Source organism: Andrographis paniculata, unplaced genomic scaffold (assembly GCF_009805555.1).
Source record: "Andrographis paniculata isolate CXL003 unplaced genomic scaffold, ASM980555v1 Contig6END, whole genome shotgun sequence".
Lineage (NCBI taxonomy): Eukaryota > Viridiplantae > Streptophyta > Magnoliopsida > Lamiales > Acanthaceae > Andrographis > Andrographis paniculata.
In genome coordinates, this window is record NW_026137606.1 from 35,001 (window position 1) to 45,675 (window position 10,675).

The 10,675-nt window shown below is 45.2% G+C and overlaps 1 protein-coding gene across 1 annotated transcript; it reads left to right on the plus strand.

Moving 5' to 3' along the window:
- Positions 1-5,611: 5,611 nt before the first annotated feature.
- Positions 5,612-7,153, plus strand: LOC127264275 (60S ribosomal protein L2, mitochondrial). The gene has a single exon (XM_051293718.1). The coding sequence runs from the start codon at positions 6,022-6,024 to the stop codon at positions 7,000-7,002; it is 981 nt and encodes a 326-aa protein (XP_051149675.1). The 5' UTR covers positions 5,612-6,021; the 3' UTR covers positions 7,003-7,153.
- Positions 7,154-10,675: the final 3,522 nt, after the last annotated feature.

Consider the following 10,675-nt stretch of genomic DNA (forward strand, 5'->3'; position numbering starts at 1 on the left):
ACGCATATTCAGTCGTACCGGCATGGCCCCACTGATTTGTTTTCGATCAGAGCATCAAGCAGCGCAACCCGGTTCTACTTGACTAAGCCCGTGCTCCTCCAAGGAGGGAGTTTGCTTTACCCAACGTACTTTTTGATAACAAGGCAGAAAGCCCCCCTACCGGACACTCATTAGTTTCGAATGAAGAATGAATAGTGCCCTAGCACTACTTCTATAAACGAGACTTTACTAAACAAGCAAGAAAAGCCCTTTCTATCAACTTAGTCAAGCGCTAACGCGCCCCTGCAATCAAACTAAAGCGCTAACACCCTATCTATACTATACTATACTATAATACTATAGTAAGGGGCCTTTTCAATAAGGCTCGCGTAGGGGCCTTTTTTGGCCGAATATTTTTTCAGTTGGTAAAGACCCGCCCCTTGTTTCAGTCAGAATGAGTCCCCGGGACCCCGGGACATTGGCTTCCGCCAACGGTGAACTATTAAGGATCGCATCCCGCGCATATTCTACATTATAGCCTGCAACTGATTCCGCTTCCGCTTCTGGGAGATCAAACGGAGCTCGATTAGTTTCTGCTAGACGAGAAATAAAGAACATAACCAATACAGGGAACAAGGGAATACCGGACCATATCTGCTTTTGCGCCATGACAATCTCACTCGAATTACGGGGACCTACACATATTAGTACAGTATACCGGCCGGCCAGAACCACACGTGCAAGTTTCCCTGCATGTGGCTCGTCCGTGCTTTTCGAGGCGCTGCCTGTGACCCTTTTAGTTAGAGATAAAGGAGGAGTTGGGGGCGGAACTGCGCACTTTCGTGTTCCGAGCATTGTCCGAGTGAGTAGGCAGCGCCTACCAAGCTAAGCTTTCTTGAAGAGGCTGGGCTGCTTCTTTTTCGGCGCCCGCCCTTTATTTATTTAGATGTTGAGGCAAGGCAAGCCCCAGGAAGGGCATTTGGCGAGGAGCATTGTTTTGAGGGAGGGAAAGCGTGGTTGACAAACCACTTCCAGGAGGCGACTGGACTTCTGTGCTTTCATCAAATGATGCATGTGGGCTGAGCCATTCCCATCCCAAGTGTCCGTCCCGTCTCATCTTGATTTGGCTATACTTGAATGTAGCCAGCTTTCAAAAGTCAAAATGCTTCACATGAGATCCTTTTTTCGAATTTGGAAAGGCTAAAAAGACACCTTCTCATTCTCGATAAAGCAGCTCGGCCGCTTTCCTATTTCGCTTTTCCGCCTATCACCTATTAATAGAATAGTTTAGAATAGGCCCTTAGGAATAGCATACGATTGCCCGCCTTTCTTCATCTATACCAGCTGCCGCGCACGAACCGATTTCAGCGCTCCTCTCTAGAGAAGAAGCAGAACGCGCCATCACCTACAGCCCTTTCCTCTGCCGGGGACTTCCACGAAATGAAAACGGGCGGCATCGTCGTATGCGTAACTTTTGTTGCCCTGGTTTATATCCCTCCGTACTCCTATGGCCGATCTGTCACCCAACCTAAAAGCTTGACCCCGTCCCGTTTTCCGAATGACCCCTGACCCCTTCTTAAAAAGCTTATGGCACGGCTTGGTCAGTTATTCTCGCAGTGAAGATAAGATTCAGACCACCACTTCTCTGAAAGCATGGTTCTTGCCTCACTCCCCCCTTTGAGCTCGTCCATTCGTTGGGTGATCCCTTGCTCTCACGTTCGAGTGTTTGCTCGTCGTTTAGGCCCGTGAGTGAGATTTCTGCTCATTGCAGTCACCTCCGGGGTTCTTCGCACCTGGATAGTACCAGGACCCTTGTGCCCCGGCCCTGGAGCCGATCAAGCTGCCCGCCCTATGACCCACAACTCAAAATGAGCCTTGCGACGAGACGCGGACATTCCCCATGCTGCGGTTCCCTCCGGTCCGTTCCCGGGTTGGGTTAGGGGAAGAGCCGAGCGATTGCCTTCGCGGATCCAAACGCGCTCACAAGGCGCACAATAAGAATAAGACCAATAGAGACTTCATAAGGGACCATTTGAGCTGCAGATCGTAATGCTCCTAGAGAGGCATATTTCGAATATAGAGGAGTCAAAGTTCCCAACAATCAAGTAGTTTATCATATCCTTCTATGAACCGTACGAGCACCTTCTCTGTCACCCCCCACCGCGCTTACGGCTCTCTACCCCAACCCAACTTGCTCTGGCCCCGGGTCCTTCCTTTCTATTCCTCGGTAAGCGGACCGTGGGAGCATGGGGGGGCGGTATCTGCTTTTGACTGATAGAAAGTATCTCTCTTTTGTCCCTCCTGCTCAAAACAATGCTACTCGCCAAAAAAAGAAAAATAGAGAAAGTTGTTCTTGCCGGGCTAAACCTTCCTCTCCTTGCAGTCGAGCTAATATCCTCTCCAACTCAGTCGAGTATCTAAAGCACCTCTCCTTTCAGTCGTCAATTGCTACGACCCTCTCCTCCCTCCTTTTTGTCTCTTCGTCTTCTCAGGAAGAGCGCTACGGAACGAAAACGGAATAGAATAAGATAGAACCCATACTTTATGGGACTAGACAGGGAAGGAATGCCAGAATGCCCGGAGTAAGCTTCAAAAGAGCAGAGAAAGAGCCAATAAAGGTACCGGTGTAAGGGAAAGAGTTGCGCTACGGTTTAAAGCTCTCAAAAGGTCAGCTCCAGCTTCAGATTAGAGATTCGGACACTTGCTACACCAGTTACAGCTATTCTTAGAAGTAAAGCCCCTTACTTTTTCCCATATATATGCTTTCCTGAAGGGCAGCTTTATTGGAAGGTACCAAAGTCACTCTTTAAAGCCTAGTTTGGATAGTTCCCAATCCGTCTAAGAAAGACAGAGGAAAAAACAAACAAAGCCAGGCACTATGTGAATTGCCCTTGCGTCGAATAAATACGTAGCTTTAGTTTCAGCTTAGGCGACGTAGTTAGCAGTTTTTCTTCATTCTATTGGCTAGCTTGTGCTTATCTCCATGTCACATATTGGACAGGTTCGTTCCTGGCCAGGGGAGGAAGTGAACCAAACCACTCCCCCCAATTGGAAGTGCCTTATTCTAGGGTTGAGCTAGTCTCTTTCCAACCCGGTCAGAAAGGTCCTATTTGATAGATGAAATTCGATGTTTCGGTCTTCTCTGAGGTCACAGGTAAGTTTGTCCTTTTTTCATTTGATTTGGAAAGGGCAATTCACATAGCGCCTATCATGGTGTCAAAACTCGCAATCTGACGCAGGCTAGCGAAGCAACTTAGGTAAAAGAAGGACAAGCTTATTTAGAAAAATAAGTAGTTTCATCCCTTTGAGAATGATGTCTTGCTGCTTTCCCGCTTTCTAATGAACTGATGCGAGGGCGCCTTCTTGACGCTTGCTTTTTTAGCTACAATTTCGATTTGACTTACGTTGACAACCTTTACTCGATAGATTGCTCTGCCCTAGTTGAATCTGAGGCTGACGAGGCAATTCGAGCATTCAAAGTGCCTTAAGCACTACTACTACTGCTTTCAGTCAGCTGCCTTTAGAGCGCCTTCCTTTGGTCTACCGAAGCTACAGGAGCTTCTTTCCTCAACCAAATTCGTATTTCGACTTTCTCTAGGTGAGCGAGTAAGACCAAATATCCGAGCGAAGTCGACCTCAAAGTGAACTTCTATATCGGCCCATTCCTTTAAAGCAATAGGAAAGCAAGGAATTCGAACTCCGGCGGCTCCGTGAACTAGTCATTCATCCGAGGCAAGGACAAAGCCCAAACGTTTGAGTTCATTAGCGGAGTCAGCTTAAGGCACCAGGCATCCTCGTCATAGATCAATTGATGTCTTCCCCGTAAAAATGGACAAATTCCTTTTCTTAAGAATACTTTTCCCTAAGGAATGGGAAAAAATCGACCAGTGAAAATGGAAACCCGGGGTTTTTGGACACTTTCCTTGAGATAGGATAATGAAAAGGGCGACTTCCTCCTTTGTAAACTAGCCTTTATTTAGAACTAGTACGATGCTCCGATTGCCTCCATTGTGAACTAGTTCCTTTATTGGAATTGGATTCAAGGATTGGGATTGGCCCTTCTTCCTTGTGTCTTGTGTGCCAGGTGTGCTGTGCCAGGGCATCCTCGTTGCCTATCTTCCTTACCTATCTTCCTTACCTATCTTCCTTACCTATCTTCCTTACCTATCTTCCTTGCCGGGTTTAGATCGATTTCCTCGCCGGGGACTTTTTGACTGGGCTTTGGAGTCTTTTCACTGCAGTGGTGTAGCTATCAGCTGTTGGAGTTAGCTTGTCCTGAGGTCATCCATCGCCCTGAGCTGCTCTTTATTAGCAGTCCCTAGTAACTACCTGTCCTCATAAAGGGCTATTAAGCGCTTAAGACCTTCCTTATTCCCCCCTATCTATAGAGCCGCAAGGCAAGGGCAGCTGGCAGCTAGAAATATTGGTCTTTGGTTGGTCCCCCGGCCATAGAGAGCACTATAGGCTGCTTTGAGTTGGGAAAGAAAGCCCGAGCGAGGCTAGCGCCGATTGAGCGACCCGAAGCCCGTATTCTGTATCCTGACAAGGAAGGAAAGGCTCTATGCAATTGACGAGCAAAGCGAGAGGAAGGAAAGAAGCGATAGTTTCTAGAATGCAAGCAAGCTAGCTTGCTTACTCTCCTAGTAGCCTACGTTGGCGGCAAAAACAAAGACGACTATACTAAACTAAAGTAACGAGGCATTCGGGAAGCGACTAGTCGCTTCTGGCGAAGGCCGACCACTACATAGAGAGATCCATATACCAGTCATGAGCTATCGCTCATGCCGCCAGAGGCGGAAGCAGTAGCTTCTAGGACGAAGCCGAGCCGATACGATAGGCGGGCGAAGGGCTAAGCCACTAATGTCGTGGCGAAGGAGGCCTACTATACGTATACTGGATTAGTAAGCGGTGAAATACCAAAAGAAATCCAATTTCAGTGAACTATTGAAGCTATCAGTGTGATTGATCAGACAAGTACCAAGGGCTTTCGGTAGACTTCTTTCATTTCCGAATTTGCTTGCGACAAGTCCTAGCATTAGTATGAGTTCGTTGACCGCGTAAGGGCGATCCATCTTGATGACGAATTCCACGATAACAAGAAATAGAAATGAATCGTTCGATGTCTGCTCGTTCTCCCCTCTTCAATTCCCAATGAACAACATGATCTTGACCTATCATTTGTTCAATTTGGTCGATCTGATACTTAGTTAATTCTTTGATCTTTATGTTCCCACTGATACCTAATCGATAACGAACCTGAATGGCTTTTTTAAGTCCAATTCCAACAATTTTGGTTGAGGCAATTCTTACTTGTTTATCGGCAACTAATCTAGCTCCTGAAATATAGAACATTCTTGATCCTTCCTTTGACTAGTCTTCTAGGCTGGAATCAACAATGGGTTGTCTCCTCTCTGATCATCTTTTCTATAGGTAGAACTCCTGTGAGCGGTCTAAACTTCGATCCTTATTTCTTTCTTTTCTTCAAAGCTGGGCTGGAAATGCGAGTATTTCTCTGAGCGAGTGGAAGTAGGCTTTTGTAGTTCCATCATTTCTCTTTCTTTGAAGTCTCTTTCAGTTCTTTAGCTTGTATGTTGTGTTCTTCTATGACATTTCTAACTACTTCTTGTTTGAGAGCTAGTATCTAAATGTCTGGTTTAGGTAAGTATTAAATATTCCCTCATGGCTTCTCTTAAGCCTTTCAACGATCGTTTAGCTATCCGAATTAGGGATAGATAGTTAGACCTGTCTGTCTGAACATAAATATAGTTAGTGTGTCCTAAGATAGTCTGTATTTTCTAATATCAATAAGTTAATATTAGGTTATCTTGAGCTATCCTAAATCGGACTATTTTGTGTCAATATACGTTCCCAAGATTGTCTGCTAACAAAGTGGATTTGGAAATTACGTAAGTAGATGATTGAGCCATCAGCGGGCAGTCATCGAGTTGTGTTTTCATAAGGACCAACGACGATCTGATACTAAAGGAGAAGGAGGAGTAGGAGCTAGCTTGAATTGAGAATCGAATGATTACGAGATAGACAATGAGAGAAAGAAGAGCACTTAGACAATTCACTTTGAGTACAGGGAAGTCTGCTGGTAGGAATTCTTCAGGACGTATTACTCTTTTTCACCGAGGGGGTGGATCGAAGCGATTGCAGCGAAGAATTGATCTGAAACGAAGCACTTCGTCTATGGGCATTGTAGAAAGGATAGAATATGACCCTAATCGTTCTTCTCGAATCGCTCCAGTACGATGGAAAGGGGGGGCCCACCAGAGAAAATGCAAGACGATAGAAGAGTTCGCTCCGCCGAAAAAGAGACTCGAATCTACCACGACCACCATCCGCGGTCCATTTGCGTTCTCTTCCCTGCCCGGGAAGGTGGATCAAAGAAAGGTAGCTTGCTTCTCTCCTGGCCTGATGGCGGTTTATGTAGTGGTCGGCCTTCCGTACAGAATGCCCTCTTGGTCGAAGAGCCACTTTACTAGTAAGGGCGCTGGAAGCAAAAAAACTTGCGCGAAGGACGTTTTCTTCTCTGCCTTCTCCTCTCCAAAGGCCAAGGGAGAGACTGCATCCCTTTCCTTCGGTAGCTCTTTTGGTTTCCCAAGGATAGCGGTAGCTGGGGCAAAGCCCGCTTTCTTCGTTTTTCGAATGAGAGAGAAAGTCAGAGGAAAAAACACGTTCTCTCTTTGCGAGATCCGAAAATGGAGAACGCATAGCATTCTCTGGGCACATAGGATCAAACGTAAAGCAGCGCTCTCTTGGCAGAGTTTTAGGCGGCAAGAGATTTTAGGGCTTGTTGGAGCTTCTGAGCATAACGAATCGAAGCCGAAGACGGATCAAGGCTTTTATACCAAGGCAATAGACGAAGGACCGAAGAATGGAACGTGCAAAGTAGATCGTGCACCTGTCACTTATATAATAGCCAGTCATCAATTTCCAGCGGGCAAGATGGTGATGAATTGGTCTAAACCTTCGACTAGCGACTTATTGCGACCTGCCCAGAATGCCAATACATACTAAAACCTTGTTCACACAGCGAAAAAAGGGCGAGTAGAAGAATAATCAAATCCAATTTTGTAGTAATCTTAATCTTATTATTCTACTTAGTGTATTTAATATAGTGTATTTAATAACCTATCTTTAGATCCAGGTGTTATACAAGGGTTTTGTAGTTCCTTATTTATTTTCGTTCTTTTTTTGGCCCATTCTCTATGGGAATCCCCAATCCGCCTTGGGGGAACCCTCTCCGAGCGAAACGAAAGACCTTGCGGGGAACACTTGAGAGAGGAAGCAGGATCATCCACATCCTGCTCAGCGGACGCTATTCAGCAGCAGCTTCAGGACCGACTCTTTAAAGAAAACAACTCTATTAAAAAAGAAAGAAGTTCCAACCCTTGGATAGATGATAAGGGGAGGAATTCCAAAGAGAAAAAATAGCATATCCAATCCTGCAGGACCTATATTCCCGAACAGAAGTGATAGATAAAATCTGTTCGGAAGAGTTCATCCCTAACGAACGGCAAGAGCAGATCCTTTTCTCGAGCAAAGCCAGACGTAACAGAGGAGATAGGCGTCGACGAATAGTCATGATGATGATTTGGAGTTTTCCTCTCCTAAGAGCTGAATTCATATAATTGTGTAATCTTTTGATTCTATCCAATTTCTTTTTCAGGTCTTTTGTTGAGACTCAAGACCGCTCGTTGGTCCTAAGCCCCAGGCAATTCCGAAAGCCTTTGCGGGTCTCCGCCGCGTGCTTTTGCGCTATGTTACTTACGATCTTTCTGTCCGAGATTTCGACTTAGTGATCTTTCCCTATCCGCTTTTTTCAGGTGCAGATGAAGAAGAAGGCTCGACCGAAGGAATGAGTCACAAGGTGAATTGGTTGCCCCAACTTTTTCGACAAACGAACGGACATTTTCGGGGACTAGCCCGCTGGAAATTACTCAATAGGGCAATTCCTCGCACAACATTAAGGGAGCCATTGAAAGGTGACCAAAACACCAGAAACGACGACTACCCGAGCTAATGATAGAGGCAAGAACACTTTCCGGCCAAGTCTCATTAATTGATCATAACGATATCGTGGAAATGCTGCACGGACCCATATATATAGAAACAAAAACAGAATCACCTTGATACTAAACCAGATCGAGCCCGGGATCTTCTTGAAAATAGGAAGATCTAGGATAGGCGGCCAACCTCCTGGAGAGAGCGATGTGCATGGACCAGGTGAGTAGGGATGCAGCTCCGTGGACCGCTCGTCGGGCCTGATAGGTGGTGGTATCACACCCTTCTCAAAGAAACCGTACGTGACACTCTCGCGTCATACGGCTCCGTCCCGGAATCAGGACCTTACCCTTTCTTTGACCAACGGTCCTCAAACCAACCTGAAACGCACCTTGTTGAACTACCTAAGATAATGCGTCCCAGGGTCGGAACTTCAACACTAAGGCTTTGATTCTCCTGATGGTTGGTCAAGTAAGAAAAAAGAAATGTTAGGAAAGAAAGCGGGAAGAAAACGAAGATACCCAGTACGAAGACCAAGAGAGCTAGCGATGAGCCGTCGGAGTCTAGGCCCGAGCACGATATCCTCCATAACAAGGGCTATTCACCGACCTAGTAAGAAGTTACTTTCCACCGATAGCTTATTTATATGGGAAGAAACCCAAGATCGAAAAAGAAAAAAACGGAAGTACGCGCTTTAGGTCGACATGTATCTCTATCCGCTGACAAAGCAAGAAGAGTAATTGATCAAATTCGCGGGCGTTCCTACGAGGAAACACTTATGATACTAGAACTCATGCCCTATAGAGCATGTTATCCCATTTTGAAATTGGTTTATTCTGCAGCAGCAAATGCTAGTTACAATATGGGTTCCGACGAAGCCAATTTACTAATTAGTAAAGCTGAGGTTAACGAGGGTACTAGTGTGAAGAAATTCAAGTCCCGAGCTCGGGGACGTAGTTATGCGATAAAAAGAACTACCTGTCATATAACTATTGTAGTGAAAGAGTTATCTTTAGATGAATATGAAGAGATAGATTTTTTGAAAAACCCTAGATAGGAAAAGAAAACTATGGTATATCATGATGTATATAGTAGTGGAGTAGTATGGGACAAAAAAGAAATCCACTTGGTTTCAGGCTTGGTACAACCCAAAATCATCATTCGGTTTGGTTTGCACAACCAAAAAATTATTCTGAGGGTCTACAAGAAGATCAAAAAATAAGAGATTTTATTCAAAATTATATACAAAAGAATATGAGAATATCTTCCGGCGCCGAGGGAATTGCCCGTATAGAGATTCAAAAAAGAATCGATTTGATCCAAGTGATAATCTATATGGGATTCCCAAAGTTATTGATTGAAAGTCGCCTAAAGGTAAATGGAGGAATCGAAGAATTACAGATGAATTTACAAAAAGAATTTCACTATGTGAACCGAAAACTTAATATTGCTATCACAAGAATTGAAAAACCTTATGGAAACCCTAATATTCTTGCAGAATTTATAGCCGGACAATTAAAGAATAGAGTTTCATTTCGAAAAGCAATGAAAAAAGCCGTTGAATTAACTGAACAAGCAGACACAAAAGGAATTCAAGTGCAAATTGCAGGGCGTATCGACGGAAAAGAAATCGCACGTGTTGAATGGATCAGAGAGGGTAGGGTTCATATAAGACGATAAAGCACTTCCACTTCCCTCTTCAGTAGCTAAGAAGCGTCAGTTAGGATCTGACTATATAGATAGGATGTGGCTACTATATCTCTTTGAGTTCATGTAGTTATTGAGCTAGAGCTTAGAAAGAAATGCATCCCTAAGGGGAAGTTCGTAAGCCATAGAGTGTTGATGGGAACGACCCCAAGGGGATAATAATCAGAGGAGGTCTCTTCTTCCTAGCAGGACAGAAGTTCTCCCTTATGGAGTCAGAGTATACCTTCGCAGTCCCACGCGTTCAATCTTCCTGGGTCCTCCTGGGGACGTATATCCCCAGGCCCCAGAAAACCAGTCCCCAGTCCCCAGTACGCAGGCCGCAGTCAGAAGTTAGAAGTCCGGTTAAGTTAGCCTAACATGACGCTTAAGAAAGAGGTGCGTAAGCCAAGGCGAGCTTATGTTATAGAAAGGGAAGGCGGAGCAATGTTTTTTTAAGAAGGGGGCGAAGAGATCCGCAACTTTCACAGTGAAAGGAGCCCACTTACCCACTCCCCTTTCCTCCCATTGCTAGGAGCCTCGCCCTCTTGACTTGATAGATCAAGAAGACTACAACCGATAGTGGATCGCCTTTTGCAACAATAAGCAAGAGTTGGTAGATCTGAAAATAGCTAGTATACGAAAGTCAAGTAGTCACTTCCGTCGTTCAGGAAGAAAGACAAAGCCTAATGATTTTTCATCCCGGCCCGGGTTTTCCCCACTAACTAATTAGCTTACGACCACTGAACAAACTTGGTTGACGAACATAGTTTATGCGCCGCTAATGTAGCGGCTTGTCGAGCATTTGACAAACTCACACCATCCATTTCAAATAGGATTTGTCCCGTGGACACACGAGCAATCCAACCCGTAGGATTTCCTTTTCCTCTTCCCATTCTGACTTCTGTAGGTTTTCCGGTAATAGGGATATCCGCGAGAACTCTTACCCATATCTTACCATTTCTTCGGAATTGTCCGCTCATAGCACGATGGAAGTGTCCGA

Coding starts and splice junctions, on each gene's coding strand:
- LOC127264275 (XM_051293718.1), top strand. CDS start 6,022: ATGAGAGAAAGAAGAGCACTTAGACAATTCACTTTGAGTACAGGGAAG.